Genomic DNA, 21,443 nt, shown 5'->3' with positions numbered 1-21,443 from the left:
TCCGATTTTTTTTTCTCACACAATAATCATACAAAAAATTTGAAACTTCTGTCACTTTTCAACGTAATCTCCCTGCAGCCGTACACATTTTTCACAACATCGACGCCATGATTCCATGGCCGCTGCGAACGCTTCTGTAGGAGTCTGTTTTGACCACTGGAAAATTGCTGATGCAATAGCGGATTGAAAAACGGCATCCATGTCTCATCCATTGTCAAAGTTGATGAAAAGAAAGTCCCATTCATGCTTTCATCATTGCCATGTGTGCAGCCTTGTGGTCATCCACCAAAATTCGTGGAACCCACCTGGAGGACACTTTCCGCATTCGCAGGTCTTCATGCAGGATTTTGTGCACAGATCCCACGGAAATGCCAACTTTGGGGGCGATGTTTTCCACACTCAATCGGCGATCCTCCAAAACAACTTTCTCAACTCGCTCGACCATGTTGTCAGACCGGCTGGTGCGAGGCCGAGATTGCTTCAGTTCGTTCTCACACAACGTTCGGCCTTCTTTGAACTGTCGTGCCCACGAAAGCACATTTTTCACATTCATGACACCATCACCACATGTCTCACTCAACTGGCGATGAATTTCAATGGGTGTCGCACCACGCAAGTGGAGAAAACGAATGATTACTCGCTGTTCTTGTAACGAAAACGTCGCCCTTTTAAGTATCAAAAACACTCCTCACACTCGCCGCTACCACTAGAGTTCTGCCATCTCTGTCACGCATTCACAAAGAGTGCACACGTATTTTAAACAAAACCGCATGTGTCTATCTGCTCCCAGTCCTGAGAAAAAAAATCGGAGACCTTAGAACTTGAACGCCCCTTGTATACTGTGGCTACAAGACCCATAGTCACTTATGCTGCCATTGTGTGGTGGCCTAAGGACAAATTCAAAAGAAGCAAAATTAAACTTAGCAAACTGCAAAGGATGGCCTGCTTAAAAATTACTGGAACAATGAAAACAGCTCCAACAGCTGCAACTGAGGTCCTCATTGGACTCCCCCCACTACACCTCTAGCTGGAGGCTAAGGCCACCAGTTGAAACTAAAATCTGAAGGTTTTGGACAGGCACACATGACTCAAGGCATAAAAAAAAATAACCCATTCTACAGATGGGGACTGACAGAATTATACTGTGATATGTTTATGACAAACCTTTCACAGCCAGATTCCCTGAAAGAAGTGACTGGAAAGATGGGTTTCAACCCGAAAGGAAGGAAGGATGAGTCTGGTATGGAGATGGCTCCGAGACCAATATGGGTACTGAGGCTGGGGGCATATGGTTATGGCACAAGGTGGAAGCTTTGCTTCAGCACTGGGAATTAGACCACAGTATTCCAGGCAGAAGTGTATGCCATTAAGGCATGTGCAGCTGAGAATCTTGACAGGACCTATAGAAATAGGTACATCTATATTCTATCAGATAGTTAAGCTGCAATTAAAGCACTTGACAATCACCAAATCAATTCAACACTTGTCTGTGACTGCCATCAATCCCTCATACAACTGGTCAAACATAACAAGAGTTCAGCTGGTACGGGTGCCACGTCATAAGGGTAATGAAACTGCCGATCAACCAAATTGGGATCCAAATGTCCATTCATAGGACATGAACCAGCTTGTGGCACATCAATAAAGTTGCCAAGAAAGCTGCTCAGGACTGGACAAACAGAGACCATAAAACACTGGGAATCCTTAACAGGACTCAAACCTCTGACAGAAGAACCAAGGAAGTGTTAAATTTAAACAGAAATCAATTACAGTGGGTGATAGGACTACTTACTGGACACTGCCACCTAAAAGGACACCTTTTCAAACGGATACTGACAGTCCTATTTGCGGAAGGTGCCTAGAAGATGAATCAGCCACACATATCCTATATGAGCATGAAGCCACAGCTTATTTAAGATTCTGTCACAACTAACATGACACCCCTACAGGCAGAATTAGAAATGACTGCAGTTCATTGAACACACTACTAAAATTTCTATAAAATTCACTTATAATGCCTTTTAAATACAATCTTCAGCCAATATTACTTGATTAGTCAAGCAAATATAAAAGTGACATTAGAACTTATACTGCTTGTCAGTAGCTTCAGTTTGATTATTCTCTGAGGGTTTATTAGAGAAATATTTCTGTATCTATTGTAACCATTTGCCTACACGTTTGACACCATCTCCTCTCTTACCATCCTTTTGGCCCCTTTGTTGCTGGTTGCTGCTGCATCCTTCTTGTCCAGTTCTTCCCTTTTTGTTAGTGTTGTGGATATTTGATGTTTGCGGGGTATGGGTTACATGAAAGCTGAGCGCCAGTAAGCTTATTATAAAGGCTTACTTTTCAGGAAAAAGAGGGGATAAACCGGAAACTACAGGTGATAGGTACCGCATTCGCACTAGAGCGATGAGATTCTGTCTCAGGGTGCATACAGGCCTCGTGTTAGCGGGAAAGATAAGAGTGTTTATAGCTAGGCACTACCACACAGTGTTTAATGAGCACTTTTTGATATTCAAGTAACAGCACTTGTCCTTAATCCCTTAAACAAACATGAAATCACTCGAACTTTTGCGACCGGACCTCTGGCTAGTTATTTAGTGACTGCTTTTTAGCACAACACTTCCATTTAAACTTTTAAGCCAATTAAGATTCACACTAATTTTTGTGTCTGATTAATTTTGCATAGTTATTCAGAGATTGTTCCAGTAACACTCTTAAAATAATTTTGTTTATAACTTTGACTTTTAAACCAAGCTGCCAGTGATGCTAATTTTTCGGCTGTACACTTGGAGAGTTGTTCAGAGACTCCTTTCGCAGACTGACTCTGCTTTGAAGCAAGAAATCTTCACAGCTTCAGCTCCGCCTCCAAGTTACTACCCTAATTTCGGCTGATTGGAACAATTCGAATTTGGGGAGTTAACCATAATTCTCACTGCTCCAGTCACCTAGCTTCAGTTTGAGACTTTGGACCTTAAAGTCCTAACGTCGTCTTTGATAGCTGCTTGAAAAATTATACCAGTAGCGTGGGTTGCTGGCCTTCCCACTTTTGATTTACGGGGTTCAAAACCTGTCAAGTGTAACTTTACCAAAGGATCCCGCTGGTCAACTTTCGAACTGAATTTCCAAGAAAACTCTGTGGGTTGCTTGCTGCCTGTTCTTTGTAGGAGTGAAGCAGACCCTATTCTTGAAACCAAGAATCGGGCTTGAACCCTTGAATGTTCCTTATTATATCCTATGTATAATTACTATAAAAAGAAATCTTGATTACAAATAAAGATGGTGTCAGTGGTACGGGTACAATATACTTTTGCCCTTGTCATGATGTGTCCTTGAGGTTGGCTTGATGTGCATTGACTGAGAGTGGTACTACTCCGTAAAATTAATTTGAATTGTACACATGATATGTACATGTAAGATTTCAACACAGTGCTGACCAATAATGGAACACAAACAATAGAAACACTTACTGTTATTTTTGTTGTTTATTCCTCTGTTTTCCTGCAACTGCATTCGTCGTTGTAAGGAGCTGTTGGAGTTGTTGTCAACAGCGATGGTGGTTCCATGTTGGTGCTGACTTGCTCTCAAGGCATCATTTCTATTTTGGTTAGGCTTTTGGCTCTCTTCTTGATGCTGGGAAGACTTCATACCTTCATCTTGATGCTCTTTGGACCTCATGGCCTCCTCTCTGTGCTGCCTGGTGGATTTCATGGCCTCATCTCGATGCTGAATGGACTTCATAGCTTCGCTCTGAAGCTGATTTGACCTCACAACTTCCCCTTGATGCTGACTGGATCTCATGGCTTCATTCCGAAGTTGATTTGACCTCAAAGCTTCATCATGGTGCTGACTGGATCGCATCACACTTTGTACACTTTCATACTCATAGAAATTTGAGACTGGTCTCTGATGTGGCTCACGGTTATCACGACGCTGTGAATGGTAATGCTGTTGTCTGCGACTGATCACAAAACAGAAGAGAATTTTGGTTAAATGTTTAGAGCTGACTCATCAAAACAATTTGCTTAATCAATTCTGTATAGTTATTAGCCTATTTATTTTATTTTATGAGAAATCTGATGTTAATGGGATATGTGTGTATGTTTGAGTTTCAGATACACTGTGATGCTGAATCAACTGCTGAGGTTATGCAGTAAAGTGGCGTTGGTGGGGGTGGCGGTACCACATGTTAACATGTTAGTTCTGTATCACCAGCCACAGTGCTGTGCCAGCCAAGGCAAAAAAAAAAAAGGTTATAAACAAGAGATAAACTGCCTAAATTCAGGGAAATTTCAGGGGTAATTCAAGAGCAGTGGCAGCTCAGACAGTATAGTGCTCTGAATTCAGGCTGGATGACCAGAATTCAATTCCTGGCACAGGGAGACATCTTTTCAATTTCATGCCATATCAATTCAAGAGCATGTCCAGCCCCCTGTTCAATGGGTACTGGGGTTATTTCCCTGGGACTAAAATGACCTAAATCTAGTGCCAAGATGAAGAATGCATGGAGCTATATGCCCATTTATTCATACATCTTCAAGGTGCAGTGCTTAATTGTCAGGAGAACGTTAGCTTTACCTTTTACTTTACAAATTTAATTAAAACTCAGAAGTGACTCTCCAAATGTTCTGAAATAATTCAGAATTATTTGGGAGCAGTGCTATATAACTGTGTAGCTGAAACAGCATCACTAAATAATATGTGTCAACCAAGCATTTTTACAAACAGAAATACTTAATGGAAAGTTGGAATCATGAATTCTTCGTGGAAGTTTCTTCTTTTGATAATGATTGTGTTCTTAAATAAAAAACAACCTAAAATGAAAACACTTCACAATGACTGAAAATTAAATAAGAAAAGAACATANCATCTATGTTAATATTTCTAACCAAAGCCAAATAACTGAGCCACTGCAGTTTTAAACAATACACAAAGACACAGAGATATTGGGTTTTCGGACTTTATCCATCGTCCTGGTTTTTAAGATAACTAAGAAAAAACACGATGTTTCAGAAACTGGATCTGTTTCCGTCCGCAGGTGAGGGAAAACACCTATTCTGATGGGTCCCTTAGAAAGAGCTAGCCTCTATGTCCAATGATTGAGGTTAGCTCAACCCAATTGAGTACGCGTCTCTCACCCCTTCACCTGAGGCCACTGTCCAGTGATTGAGGCTAGCTCTTTCTAAGGGACCCATCAGAATAGGTGTTTTCCCTCACCTGCGGACGGAAACAGATCCAGTTTCTGAAACATCGTGTTTTTTCTTAGTTATCTTAAAAACCAGGACGATGGAAAAAGTCCAAAAACCCAATATCTCTGTGTGTTATACACCATCGTCAGAATCCTATAGTAACTACTAATACACAAAGAGTTTACTCTAAATGGGTCTGACAGTGGTGTGTAACACTTGAGGCTACTGGGTTCTTGGACTTTGTCCATTGTCTAATATTCTAAAAGAACATGTTTTGCAACTTGGATCTGTTTTCATCACCAGGTGAGGGGGTGGGTGACACCTACTCTGTAGGTTCTGTTAGAAAGAGCTAACCTCTATGTCCAATGATTGAGGTTAGCTCAACCGAATAGAGTAGGCGTCTCTCACCCTTTCACCTGAGGCCAGAAACAGATCCTGTTTCCAAACTATTGTGCTCTTCAGTGTTCTTTAGAATTAAATATATCATACTAAAAATGATTCAACTGATTTTTCTATGTAATGTGCTGTTATCATGAAGACTGGCTTATTTTCATATGAAGTAGTATTGATATTGGATGAATATTAAACTTGCCAGAAAACTTTCAGCTGTGACATCCCATACCAAAATCCACCAAAATATATGAAATGATTTGGGAGCTGATATATGGATAGAAAGGTAGGCCAACATTTTGTGTCCCATTACAGGCACAGTTTATAAGTCCTCCCACCCCCAGATTAAAAACACCAAATTCTTAAAACTTAACCATTAAAAATTAAATAAAGCATTACTGCATGCAGAGCACAAAAGTGGTCAATAATCACAGCTAAATCAGGTTTGCATGCAATTTGCTGCAACACAATCAGAAATGTCTACATTAAAAGCAGAAGTTAGAGGTTTGGATGGTGCAGCACATTAGAGTAAGTTTGTAACTGTTCATAAATCTGTTGTGTGTCATATACAGAATGTCCCAGGAGGAATGGACCAAACTTCGGGAGGGTGTTCCTTATGTTAAAGTATGCCGATATAACCCAAAACACCTATGTCCAAAGTTGAACGGTTACAGAGATAATGGCCAGAGAAGTGTCAAACTTTGACCGGCATTGCACACTTGTTGATTACAAAATACATATTAAAACTGGCAGGAATATGTGGATTCTGTAATGTTAATAATGTACGTAACATAAAACTAACTTGTGAGTGATGTGAAGCCATAAAATTGAAGTACAAAATACTCGCTCGCCATGTCATAATTGTCCTTAGGGTTTCCAAGCACTATACATGACAAATGAATGGCAAGCACTGACGTAATATGACTGACTGCACGTTCTGATAAAGCCAACTACATAAGTACGGCTAAGGTGAATCACGGCACTCAAGGACAAACATAGATAAGGCCTCTCAGCTGACAGATACAGTGCATGGACCCGCCAGAAGACCACACTTTTCTTGGGCCATTATCTCCTTAACCGTTCAACTTTGGACATAGGTGTTTTGGGTTATATCGGCATACTTTAACATAAGGAAACCTTCCCGAAGTTTGGTCCATTCCTCCTGGGACACCCTGTATATGATATATAAACTGGGGGCAGTGTACACAACAATATTTCCAAAAAAAAAAAAAAATAGTACTGTATCAACATTTGTTTATTGGCTTTTGACACTACATGTTTTGACCTCTATGTTGGGTTATCATCAGGCATATAATAATACAAGCATTAGCTCTTGAATTGTGTCTTAATTCAATATTGATCCATAGTCTGTTCTTATAAGTTTTATATACATAATTTCAATTTACAGTTAAACAGTAAAAGTTAAAATTATAATTGCACAAAAATATTTGTAATATTTATTATAAGCCTCTTTAAAACTCTGTGACCGCTACGTATTAATATACTGTTCTAGGTGGTAGGAATAATTATGTTGTAGGGTGCCCGCATGTTGAGTTCTTCCTTCCTAAAGTAGGTCATGCTAGTTTGACCTTCCTAATGTTGCATGAAGCTTATGCTCATTATACTATGTATCACTCAATGAGTTGTTTATACTTGAAGTGATATATTCTAGTCTTTTTTGATGTCATGTATAAAGGCAGTTCCCCATGATGATGATGTTATGTTGTAGCAGTTCAGTCAGACATTTGTAATTGATATAACAAGTATTATATTCTTTGCTATTTTATGTTCATGTAATACTTGATATGAAATGGAAGTGCCTATCCTGATGTCAGAAATTTTATAAACCGATATAAGGGTGTCCCAGGAGGAATGGACCAAACTTCGGGAGGGTGTTCCTTATGTTAAAGTATGTCGATATAACCCAAAACACCTATGTCCAAAGTTGAACGGTTACAGAGATAATGGCCAGAGAAGTGTCAAACTTTGACTGGCGTTGCACACTTGTTGATTACAAAATACATATTAAAACTGGCAGGAATATGTGGATTCTGTAATGTTAATAATGTACGTAACATCAAACTAACTTGTGAGTGACATGAAGCCATAAAATTGAAGTACAAAATACTCGCTCGCCATGTCATAATTGTCCTTAGGGTTTCCAAGCACTATACATGACAAATGAATGGCAAGCGCTGACGTAATATGACTGACTGCGCGTGCTGATAAAGCCAACTACATAAGTACGGCTAGGGTGAATCACGGCACTCAAGGACAAACATAGATAAGGCCTCTCAGCTGACAGATACAGTGCGTGGACCCGCCAGAAGACCACACTTTTCTTGGGCCATTATCTCCGTAATCGTTCAACTTTGGACATAGGTATTTTGGGTTATATCGGCATACTTTAACATAAGGAACACCCTCCCGAAGTTTGGTCCATTCCTCGTGGGACACCCTGTATATAAAAATATTACATGCTGTACAGCTTGAGATGTGTTTTACATTACTAGACAGAACTCTTATAGATCTCCAGTAAGGCATCAAACACTGAAGTATATACAGTATACACAAAAATTAAATGAACATGCAATACATTTCTTTTCTAGCAAAGAAAGCAATAAGAATTTACATAGAAAGCACAGTAAAAAGTACTAAACATTCCACTACTTACAGAAATATGAGATACTGTATGTGTGTTAGACAGGCACACTGAATATATGCGTTTGTGTATTTATATGCTCCAACATTAAAATAAAGGGATTAGAAGTGAAATAAAGTAAAAGCTTAACCACTGGTTATCTATTATAAAAATACAAATCTAATAAAAATGTGATCGGAGAAATTAATATAATTAAAATAGTGAACCACCAATTACTGCCTGAAAGTCATTTAGGCTCAATGTTATGTTTTAGTGGTTATTTCTACTTTGATCCACATGTACTCCTACCTTTCTTCTTCAACTTTAAATCTCTGATGCTGAACTTGGAGCCTCATTTGCATTATCTGAATCTCAGAGAGCTGTTCTTTGCGTTTGCTTGCGAGCCCCAAGAAAAAGAAGGAAGAACTGTTCGTTAGTTTTATGTGATTGAGGGTCAGATCATAAACAAGAGTCTAAATGAGCCAAATGTCAGAGGGAACTGTGCATATCACTATTTGAGCACCCTAGAATCTCAGAAGTTGAATTTAATGCCAAAGACCGCCATTTAAACACAATGTATTGCATATAAACTGATTCAGAAAGCTGACAGAAGCACTGTTTTATAAATATTATACTGAGATACAAATGGGGGAAAGGAACACAACTTGTCAAAAACATTAATTACATATACATTTCATGAATTTCAAGATAATGGCTTCAAAGAAACATATGCAGTATAATCTTACATGAGCAACAAATTTTTAAGTTACGGGTATCTGTGTACAATTGAGTGAAAGAAACTGATGTTTCCCATTACATCTTTGACATTTAAAGGATTTTCTACAAAAATTAAATAATGCAACTCATATAAGAGAAGTCTCCTAAAACTTAATTATCTTCTGATAGGTACCTGCATATTGATTGTATTATTTGTCCTAGTGCAATCTTACATACCTTGCAGTATCTTCCAAGAAAGATACTAAACTTGTGTGTATTATAACATCTTCAATAATGCATAATTTATACAGCTGTCAGTTTATTTCTGCACCTACCAGTACAATGGAAAAATAATCTGTATCCAGTAGTGTCTTTTTTTAATAATGCTCATTTACTAACAGGTTTGATCATTATTGAAGTTAAAGCTGTATTAGGATGGGAGAAAAATAGAAAATATGTGGCCTATGTAAGAGATAGTTTTGATTGGTACCAACATGTGCCCAACCTCCTATCCAATGGGTACCGGGGGTAAAGCAGCAGGGGTGTGAAGCTGACCACTCACTTCCAGTTAGGGCCGAGGTAAAAAAAATGGGGATCTATACATCCATACTGTTACTCGACACGCTTAGGATTCCCCTAGAGGGAAGCTGTCATTTCAGTTAATCAACCACAAGTTGTACATCCATTTGGTTTTACTGAATTTCGGCTTCCACAGTTGTTCACTGTTGATGTTGAGCCAGCTCTTAGATCTTTACATTGTATGGATATGGGCAGAGTTGCCAATGTTTCAGAGGTACATGTTGCTTCCAACTTCTGGGTCGACCATAAAGGCAGAGGCATCATATACCTACAAAACATTATGAGTACTGCTAATATCCATACAATGTACAGACCAAGAGCTGAATCAACATTCCTTAGTTTTGTATTCTCTACTGACTTGGCAGATCAGCTTTCTGGTTACCTCAGGTACTCAGACAACTACTGTGCCCCCAGAACTTGTTACATCTTGTCTACAAAGAGCCTATCCCTTTAGTTTACTTTTGGGATTAAAATCAAGTAGGAACACACTGAGACTGCTCGTGTGCCAAGGGCTTTCTCCCTATTGGAACTGTACATAGGTGTGGTAGATGCTAATGGGGAAATCTCTGAAGTTTAGGAGACTTTGCTTGCAAGAGATAAATAGAGAGGCTTCTTGGAAGATTAGAGTGGAAATTCTGAGAGTGAAGTTAATCTGATACACTGTTTCAAGGATGGTATGCGCATCTGTCCATTTATCTGCAGTAGCCTTGAGTTGGGCATTCAATGAAGGTATAATTTTAAGGTGTGAGGCATATTTCAATTTTTCCTGGATGACGGCACTAATTATCTTAAGTGGCAAGGAACATTTCTGGAATAACAGTATGATCTGGAATCATGCATGTCATATATATAATTAAGATGATGATGATGATCTGTGATGTGACACCATGTAGTTTCAATCACATCATAGAAGACAGTAATCTTGGCTCCACCGCGAGAACATCAAATGCTTATATTTATAACTGTTATAAGAATTATTACCACTGATGAGATTGACAGGTCCCCTAAACTGTAGGTTGTAGATTATCGTAGCGCCCATATTTTGGTGTTTGGTAATATATGTATTGCATTTTTGAAGTTTTAGAATTAAGGAAAATTGCAGGTTGTGGAAGAACGATCCTTATTGAAAATTTATGTGGACCTGTTCGAAAGTTTTTTTTATGAATGGGGTTGCTTGAGCATTGGCTCACACTTCAAAACTTGTGGAAATCCAATATTTTGAGGGTGTCTGAATGTTCATTATCAAATTGTCATTATTTCAGTAACTCTGATGGGCCAAAATGGGTGGCCTGCCTTTCCTTGTACCTATAATGGTCATTTGTACATCCGGTTCAATAGTCTAACATGTTTTATAAGAAACAGTGTGAAACCTCAGGCATTTCATATCCTGTACTAATTCACAATTCTGTTTAACCTTTATCAGCCAGGCCATTTAAATTTGGGTAATGGCCACGGGCTGGAGTTAATTTAAATGCCCGCCATTGTAGAGTAATAAAAATTGTAATCATGTTACTCAAAATGCTGTGATTTCTACAATTTTTGTGATAAACGAACGAAATAAACGCTACTTTTATCTAGAAAGAATATAGAATCAGATATTGTAATTTACAGATTTTAGAATCTGTAAAAATTGTTACATTGATTCCAAAAAAAAATTTCCCCCAATTCTGAACGTCTGTCCACAAAAATGCATAAAGCTTCTGCACAAAACGTTTCTGCAGTATAAATGCATGCTGCTGACACACTGTCTATATTTTATCTGGCAAGAGGAGAGGAAGTTTATGTTTCGATTGCATATTCTCCAGTCATGTGGGCTTTCTGTATACACGAGTGTGGGCGAGTTCTTATCCTACTTTGTCCTTATAAAACTCTGTCTGTTTATATGTCGGACTAAACACACAGAGGTACTGTTCTTGGAATATCCCCTCAATGCCCCTTGCATCCTCGTCCCTTCAGAATCGACTCTACCGCATTCTGAATGGCGTGATTTACGAGCGGCCTCTCAATTTCGCCTTCTTCCATGCGAAATGGGGCCATGGTGCATAGTTGAAATTGCGATGTTTTATAAGCGTTACGAATAGGAGACCACTTGCCATCACTGGCCTACTTTCTGTTAATGCGAGACTGATGTTGCGTGTGTGTGCTTCGCGTGGAAAACAGAATTACATACGGACAAAGTGCATGAATTGCGATGTTGGACTCTGCATTCAGTTAGATGATGCAGGAGGGAAGACAGTCTACTTATAAAGCTGGTGTCCAAAAATAATATAAGTAGAACAAGAATTTCTATCTTGAAATTAGATTTTAAAACACTGTGTGCACGCGTGGACTGCGAGTCACCATACGGTGTCGTTCTGCCACTCGGCTTTACTTTAAAGGTCCCCATACGGTGTCTTTCGGCTCATAAAGGTTAAAGCTATTATTAATATTATAATTATGGGTTAAAGTTTAATGCTGTAATGGAGTAAACTAACAAGAGGGGTGAGGTTGGTGTTACACTGTTCAGATTTGCTTAAGCAATATCCAGATGTATGGATTTTACTTACAGAAAATTATTTCTGAGCAGTGCTTATAAAATCTTCAGTGAACTTTATAACAGATGCAGGAAGAAAATTAAGCTGTCTTCTTGTTCGTGAATTACAAGAAGATGAATTGCTACTTTTTTTTTTTTGTTAATCTCCAAGTGCAAATTGCTTTCCTTAGGTGTAAAGTAGGCACAACATGAAGGTGATCAATGCTCTCCATCAAGTGCTGCCGTTAAGTATGCATGGAGTTTTACCTCTATTCCCCATCCAGACCTTCCTACATGGTGTTTAGGGACAGGTATGACTTAACCTCTACCATTTTCATCTTCCAAGAACACAAAACCTTATTCATTCACTTATTCTATGGTCAGAGGTATTTCTTCAAGAGTTGGTAGTCATTTACTCAAACAACCTATAGAACCTGAAAGTTCATAAATATCATCACAGACTTTAACCACAAGACCTTAACCCGAGCTAATCCATGCAATGCATGTGTTCAGAATGTGTAAGGGACTTCTCGGGAAATCAGTCATGTCAACACTAGGACTGCTCGCTCTCTCTCTCTCTCTCTCGTGCACACACACACACACACAGCAGGCTCCAGAACAAATCAGGAACTGTTTGCAAATTCCAGGGCAATGAAGACCCAGCCCCAAATGTCTATATATACATATACAGGTACATTTTTAAAGCTACTGAAGTGTTCATGACTATGCGCTTCATCGCTAATGGGGCATCACTGGCCACTAAGTGCGTGTGAATTTTGTCAATGACTCAGCATGCTTGACAGCCGATAATATTCAAAATGAAGGAAAATAATTAACTAGCAGACCTCTAAACAGTATTATGTTACATGGCAAGAAGTGCAGTTCATGCATGGGAGTTTATGATTTCTCAGCAGTAGGCAGTAGTTATCAGTGCCATGAGCCATGTGTTCCCAGTTAACAGTTGGTCAGCAGTTCAGCACAACAATGTTCACAATAATTTAGAGCAATGTGTGCTTCTCAATGACATCTATGTGAAATATGGTTCTGCTGGAAAGTATCGGTGAACATTTTGACGTAAATTTCATGATAGTTCACAGCAGACAAACCATTCATAATTTGGTGAATAAATTTAGAACAGGACTCTTAATAGACAAGAAAACAAAACATAAGTGTCGAGCGCTAACTGAGAAGTGATCCTTTTGAGTTTTCTTCTGGGGTTGTGTGAAGGACAGAGTTTACAGCAGTAACCCTCAAACAGAAGGACTGAATGAAAACATTTGCAGGGAAATTTCAAAAAGTCCTGCAGAGAATCTTCAGAAAGTAAATCAAAACCTCTTCCACTGGTGCAAGGAAGGTCTACATTTAGAGGGACAGCATTTTGTGAACAAAGGTAAGAATTTCCCTTCATTCCAAATGCTGACTCATCAGCAAAGTTTGCATGTGCTCCGCGGCCAGCAGTGCACCGGTCACAGTGAAGTGCGGAGCCATGAACACGTCAAGTTCATTAAAAACCACCCTGTATTTATGCCAGCTGCCACCATCAGTTCCTGATGATGCAGGTACAGAAAACTCTGAAATGCTGCATAGTAACTCCATATCCAAGCAGCCAATGCCCAAGAAGATTTCAATGCAATTAACTGCGGCAAAAACTTAGATGTGGAACACATACATATCTTATGTCTTCAAGATCCATTTGAATATCATTCTCCCATCTATACACAGGTCTCTCATGCAGTCTCTTCCCATAAACCTTTCCAACCAAAACTACATACTTTTCTTGTCTCAGTATGCATGCTACATGCCTCATATTTTCTAATTAAATCACAGTAAAAATGCAGGGTACGAATTATGCAAACTCCTCAATGATGTGAAGTTAAGACTGCTTATCCATACTCACTTTCCAAAAGAGTAATATTTTCTACACCCCAGGAAGTGACACAAGACTACAAAAGGCCATCAAACACACAACTGAAGATATCTCTTAATCCTGCTTAGTGCCAAGTTAACAATGACAATGACAGAAACAAAAAATAGGAAACAAGAAAAGAAAAGGCCATAGCCTATTTTTTAAAGGCAAAAATGACAAAAATGAAACCATAGAAATATTTATGTTATAAACCATACACAGTTACAATGCAGAGGCACTCCACAGTCAGAATTGCATGCTACTAAACAAATGAAATTCATGACCAAACCACTTACTTGAGATGCTGCTGAATCTCTTCATAATTTACATAATGACTGAAGCGTGCTGGATCAGTAATGCCAACACGGCTACCAGGACGAGTCATTTCACCATACAAATCATAGCTTGCTGACCGCACGTGTGCCTGTTGTTGGGTATTTGAAAATTGTGGCTGTTCCAACCGCTGACAAAACAAAGAAAATAATTACATAGAAATATAATTCTTGGGACAATGAGCATCAGAAATATAATATTCTGAAGAGTATTGATACAAATACAGTGGAACCATTATGGAACAAGTATAGCTTATGAGAAAAAATACTGACAATGTCAGTTTCTTAATGTTACATTCATGAAAAAATCTCATATAAAATGAGGGAATTTTTCTGGCATTTTCATCAAAGGATGAGATTTTTATCCAGTCATAACCCTCTGTATCAACTGTAATCACAGGTTTATTTCCCAAGCTATTTATAGTTGCCACTCTGTAAAAGTATCTTTAAAGCATACAATACACCTCTCATTTTGGGGAGGAAAGTCAACATTCCAGAATCAGAGAATTGTATGTAGGAGACATTCTAATTCACAGCTGTAAAACATCAGCCAATGGCTGCAAGTACAACGGGTTATGTAAGCATAAGAAATATGTAACTTCTTTGTTCAGATGATACTGTGACATGATGCCTAAAAATCTGAATTTTGGAGTCAAGAGAAGCAATGTGGAGGCTAAATGGCTTGTTATAAAACGTTTTCTACGCAAAGAATAAGCATACAACAGCAGAGGAACTGGTGGAGAAATGTTCTCTAATCAGACATCAACAAAGCTATATGCAGACAGCCAATAAGACCCAAAGTCAGAGACACTGAAGACGTGAAATTTCATATATGGTCCCTGTTCTTAGAGCCTGATACCTAGGAATGTGTCTGTGAAGACAGAACCAGTAGGGAACTAGCCAAGAGCAAGATACTGAACGGTCAATGACTCCAAATACTAGTACTTGTAAGCCATGTAATTATCATATTCTTTTTTTTTTTACATTCCCTATAGAACAGACAATACTTTGTGAGATGAGACACCGACTAAATATGAATTAACATTAATATTACTACATCTACATCACGAGCCTCCAATAACAGTTTTTATACATAAAATATAGAATACTCCAATTTGTCCGTGGGAACGAAACAAAATCACAAAAACCAATGACTGACTCAATGATGTAAAGCACCAATCGAAGAATTTTATTCTTGTTTTATACTATAACTTTTGTTTTATATAATTTAATTTATTGTATTTTACGTCAAGTATTTTAATATAATTAATATTACTGTATCCAATTTTATTAATACTGCAGTTCAGTGGTGTATATATGTTAGTCATGTATTTGCCTGATGATGGGTGTTAATAGCTGAAACATGTAGCAGAGCCAAAACCAGGCACTGACCCTGATATAGTTGTGTTGTGATGGTCTTAATAAAGAAGTTACATGTAATTATCCATAAATAAGAGTAACTAGTATCTGACAAATTCAATTACCAAACCAAACCCTGTGTCTAGTCACTAACCTGTGACAATACTAAACGCACCATGAAAAACATCTAAAAGTTTGTGACGATGGTATATTGCTATAAGTATTACGTTTTTTCAGTGACCTACATTTTAATATGTATGATAAAGGGTCGTACAGCATCCACATAAAGGTCAAGAAGCCTGATACCCCATCAGTGGAAAGGAAAAAGGAAAAGAATTGTGGATAGTTTGACATCTTCAATGTTATGTCTAACTCTAGATCAGTTTCCAATCCATTAGAGAGTATGCTCGATTTATCTGGGAAGTGACCTTCTCAGAAAGAATACCTGTAGAAGTAAACAACAAAGTTTTGGACAGCCCCATGATCCAAAATGAAGGGATAACTGCATACATAGTAAGATATATGGTTGTTAAAAAGGGAGTCATTAAAGATGCACCTGAGGATATGGAATTAGAAAATTTGATTCGACAGCTCAACTTGGACAATCAAACAAACATCCCATACCTTTCCAGGTAACTGACACAGTCAGACTTAAGATGAGAGTCAAAGAGACCAACTATGAAACCAAGGAAGAAAGACAGGTATGGAAAGAGTCAAGGACAGTATGTTTGACGTTTAGCACCAAGGAATTGCCCCCTCATGTATACTTCTGCAGTATGAAAATTGAAGTTACTATGTTTATTGCAGCAGTACAACAACATTACAAATGTGGGAAATTTGGCCACATAAGTACATTTTGTACGAAGGAAAAACAAGGCTTCTCGTGTGGAGAAGCAAAACATGAAGGGTCTTGCATAAAAAAAAATCATAAATTGTAACCGGGACCACAGAGCAAACAGCGAGCGATGCCCCATACTTAAAAAAGAAATCAATCAAATCATGGCTCATAGAAATGGCGGATTTTTTGAAGCACAAAAAATTGTAGAGAAATGGTCGAGCCCTTTAGGTGCTGAAAGCCCACGAGGGTACACTGAACCAAATATGAGGAACTTCCCCTTTCTCAAAACACCAAGAAGACAAAAGGAGTGGGATACTATTGAGAAAAGCAAAAACAATAAAGTCCCGAGCCAAACAATTGGATGGAATCCAGAGAGAAGGTGATGGAAGATGAACACGGATAACAGCAGGATTCAAATATCTGAACCGAGTTCAAACAAGATTGAGCAAAGGAACAACTATAAAGACCAGACAGTGCCAGAGAAATCCTTAGATAAGTTGGAGTCAATTGAGATGGAGGATGGAGTCAAGAACATATTGGTGACAATAATCAATTTAGTGATAAACTCCGGGGATGCTAAAGCAATGGTCAGACACCTATGGAAAGCCACCGAGCTTCACGAACAGCATCACAATAAAATTCAACGGAACTCAACCAATTAAGATAGTTCATTGGAACTGTAGGAGCCTAAGAAGTAAGTTCCCCAAATTCCAACAGAGGATCCAAAACATAGATGTCATAATCCTATGAGAGACCTAGCTTGACAAAGCAGAAATTGTATACCTGAAAGGGTTTGACGTGGTGAGAAAGAAAGGAACGAAATGGAAGGTGGTGGACTTGCCATTTTTTTAAATAACAAACTGAAATATTAGCATAAGAATGGTTTGTGTGATGGAGATGGCAAAACTGAAGTGTGTGCAATTGAACTATATACGGGCCAAGATAAAATATTAATTGTGTCATGTTACAAGCATACACACATGAAAATCGAGTTGAGAGTATGGAAAAAAAATTTCACACAATTCAAAGGAAAATTCTTGATTGGCAGAGACATTAATGGATATCATCATTCATGGGGTGATTCAAAAAATTGTACAACCTGCAACAACCTGTACCATTGCATCAGTGAATTGGAAACAAATATCATGTTGCTAAATGACAGCTCCCCGACACATATCTCCGATGTCACAGGATCCAAGGCAGCCCTCGACCTAACTTTTGTTGACCCAAGATCAGCACTGTTATATACCTGGAAGGTTGGAACAGACCCTTGGAATAGTGACCATTATCCAATTTTAATCGAGTAAAACGGCAAAACAGAGCCAGGGAAAGGCAGCAAAGAGGCTTCTAGATTGCACAATAAACATACTGATTGGACTGTCTTCATGGAAAAAGTTAATGAAAAAATCACGGAAGTCAAAATGCATGATGGATGGAACAGAGAGGGGGATGTAAAGTAAAAGTACGATAATGTAATCCAGATAATTAAAGGAAAATTAGCAGAGACCATTCCTAAAAGAAAAACAAAACAAAAAGAACCTTGGAAATGGAGGACATGGAAAAATAGGAAATGGAGAAAAACAACCAGAGTGTATATGGTGGAACAGAGAAGGCAATAAGTAATTAGAATTAGAAAAGCTAAATTGCTTAAACGGAAATACTGTAAAACTGAAGAGACATTTTTGGAATACAAAAGGACGGTGATTATAGCAAAAAATAGACAGAGAAGTCAAACATGAGCACTGGAAAACTTTCTGCAAGGGAATAAATCATTCACAAATTCATTTGGGATAGGATGAAAAGACTAAAATATATCACAACAGAAACAAGAATATAAAGAAGAAGTAGTTAATTCTGCCAAAACGACTTTTGAAAAGCTATGCCCTGGTGTAGATGAACCCAATCAAGCAACGGCATTCAATCATGAAAATCAGGATCCATTCCTGTACTCAGATTACACAATTCAAGAACTCCACTTCTCAATTAAAAAACTCAGAATCCGATCCAGCCCGGCACGGGATGGAATAGACTACGCCATAATACACAATTTGCCAAATGAAGCTTTAGAAATTCTGCTAGAAATTTACAATGATATTTAAGAGCAAGAGTATTCCCGGACGACTGTAAAAAATACAATTATTTTTTATCCCTAAAAGAGACAAAATGAATGTAAGACCTATATCCATGGCATCATGCATGTGCAAGGTACTAGAACAGATGATAAACATGTGCATCTCCTGGTGGCTAGAAAAGAATCATAAGTTCTAAGTATGGATTTCGGCAAAACAGGGGTTGCACAGACAACCTAGCAATACTAACAACTGAAATAATAAAAGCGTTTGAAGAACAGAACCCAGTATAGGCCTTATTCATAGATATTAAAAGTGCATACGACAACATCCACTGCGGCACTTTGATGGATAGACTCAAAGCAGTAGGCTTCTCGGGAAACCTGGTCTCCGTGAGGGAATTAGAGGTAAACTATGGTTGTAGATCTCAAAGACTGGACATACAAAGGCTTACTGCAGGGTAGTGTTCTGAGTCCAACCTTATATTCACTTTATATGGCAGGACTGAAATCCAGAATCAACTGTAACTGCAAGCTCCTCAAATACGCAGACAATGTGGCAATTTATTCAGTTAACAGATGTAGCAGAATTCGCATATCGGAAGTGGAAAAGAGCATACAAACCATTGAACTTTATTTAAAGGAAAGTTGCTTGGATATAGCACCAAAAAAATGCTAACTGTGTATCTTCGATAAAAGAGGGACAACTGATGGAGAGTGGGAGATCACGGTACAAGGGTGAAAGGTTTCTTCAGTCAAATCAATTAAATTTTTAGGTCTGCACTTAAAATCTAATCTAGACTGGGAGGACGAAATAAACGCAATAATTATGAAATGCGAAAACCCAATGAAAATCAATAACTGTGTGAAGCACACTTGGTGGGGAATGAGCCCTGTAATTTAAAAAAGACTCTACAAGGAACTTATAGAGAGACTGGAACCACGAGGGAATGAGCCCTGTAATTTTAACGAGACTCTACAAGGCACTTATAGAGAGACTGGAATCGCGAGGAAAAAAATATTCAATTTCACTGGATCTCAGGGCACTGTGGAGTTGAAGTTAACAAGAGGGTCAACTTGGAGGCAAAGCAAGCAATCAAAGAAGGTAGAGATAGTCAATTACTATTACCAGTAGCAGATCTTAAAACGCAGTGGAAAAAGAAAGGCAAAGAAGAACAGTTTTTGTCAAAACACCAAACAGGACAGAGGAGAAAGCTAGTTTGAAAGGTACTACAGGAAAGGCTCGTATCCGTGGTTCCAACAGATAAAAATGAATCGCCGCGCCTTCGTATCAATAAACCGTATGAGGGCGGGACACACCAGTCTTAAAGTAAGCTTAAACAGATTTAACATTGTGTCCACAGCCGAATGCGAATGTCATGATGGGCTGCAAATGGAGGAACATATCTTCTGGGACTGTAAACGGTACGAGGACCAAAGGGAAACAATCATGGACATCTTGTGTGAGAACAGCAGAAAGCATTACCCAAAATCAGTTACACAGCTCTTAAGGCTAGAAGAAAAAAGATTTCTGCAAGGCATCTGTTACTTCATAAACAACATTCCTGTATTTATATAAAACAGATATGTAAGAAAAGTAAAAGAAGTAATTGTACTGATTATTTACAGTATACACAGAGATTTAAGTCAAGATCTATATTAACGCAAGGCTACCACTATTACAGAATAAGATGTTTATTAGAATGTGCTACACAAGGCCGGATGGGCACTGCCTAGGCCTCTCTTGTATTTACATTTTTTCTCTAAAATTGAAAAAATGTTTATGATGTTTATAAGAATGTGCTACAGAAGGACGGATGAGCATTGCCTAGGCCTTCTTCGTATTTAGAATGATTTTTATACAATAAAAAATTATATGCTTCACACTGTTGTCAGTCTCTTTATTTACTTGTCAGGTCTTGTATGGTTAGTTACAAAGTTAATTAAAATTTCTATTTAGATCTGAAGTTCTCACAGTGGTGGATATTAAGCTTATGGTCTTCTTGGATGTCATGCCATGTAGTCTGGTAGATATATATCAACATCTCAATGGAATCAGCTGTCCCCATCAACATCTCAAGGACAGCATTAGCAAATTACTCTGAAATGTTGGTACTTATCTATCTTACTGCACAGTACTACATCCCAGATGGTTGATCTTAAAATTGCTATTGTTATAGTTTTCTTCATGTTAGTAACTAGTTACAACATGCATTTAATGGTGTCTATTAATACTTTCATTAAAATCATTACCTATTCTCATAATTTTTCTGATGTATTTAAAATTAATTTGGATATTATTTTGAGCCTACAATTTTAAGCCATTTTCCTACTTAAGAAGTGTAAATGCCCCTTCTTTTTAATATTTCTTATGGGGGATGGTTCCACTTTATTTCTTTCTAATTTAATAACACAGGAATTATTACTGGACTGTTGCAATGTTACACATTTCTTTCTCATAGTTATTTATTTCTGTTTTGCATAAGATTTGCCATTTTCAACAAAAAATGTCATACCTGGTCCCCAGGCAAGACTGACCCTTAAAATTATATAGTCTTGCCTAAGTCACATCAGGGAATACTGTCATGAAAACCACTGGGACGGTCTATGCTCTTCTTGCAATTCACTACTTCATTTCACATGGACTGACTGCCATAATGTTACCACAATACACATGTACATCCACTACAAGAGTCTTCATATGAGTTCCTTTTTTCATGTTTAACCCGTTGCCGTGGTTCGTCGTGTATGTTTCGTCAGGGATTTAAATCGTCTGGGGGGGTTCGACGTGTATGTTTCGTTCAGCTGCACACCTATGTTATAACGCCCATAATAATTGATGGTTTTGCTGTAGATTGTTAGATTTTTCGCTGGCCTGTTGTCAGTAGAACAGAGTATAAATAAGACAC

The 21,443-nt window shown here is 38.2% G+C and overlaps 1 protein-coding gene across 6 annotated transcripts in view; it reads right to left on the bottom strand.

The window, feature by feature from the left end:
* The window catches only part of LOC111869695 (partitioning defective 3 homolog), a 203,256-nt gene that overhangs the window by 3,113 nt on the left and 178,700 nt on the right, over positions 1–21,443 (bottom strand). For 5 of the 6 annotated variants that reach the window (XM_033753529.1, XM_033753528.1, XM_033753531.1 and 2 more), the window contains 3 exons: positions 14,234–14,400; positions 8,533–8,619; positions 3,474–3,964 (listed from right to left, as the gene is read on the bottom strand). In XM_033753529.1, coding sequence (XP_033609420.1) covers positions 3,474–3,964; positions 8,533–8,619; positions 14,234–14,400 — 745 coding nt within the window. The remainder of the gene's footprint in view (positions 1–3,473; positions 3,965–8,532; positions 8,620–14,233; positions 14,401–21,443) is intronic. The other variant, XM_033753530.1, reaches the window with a different exon arrangement.

This window comes from Cryptotermes secundus, unplaced genomic scaffold (assembly GCF_002891405.2).
Source record: "Cryptotermes secundus unplaced genomic scaffold, Csec_1.0 scaffold1344, whole genome shotgun sequence".
Taxonomy (NCBI): Eukaryota; Metazoa; Arthropoda; class Insecta; order Blattodea; family Kalotermitidae; genus Cryptotermes; species Cryptotermes secundus.
The sequence above is the reverse complement of the archived record's forward strand: the minus strand, read 5'-3'. Positions and strand labels throughout refer to the sequence as shown.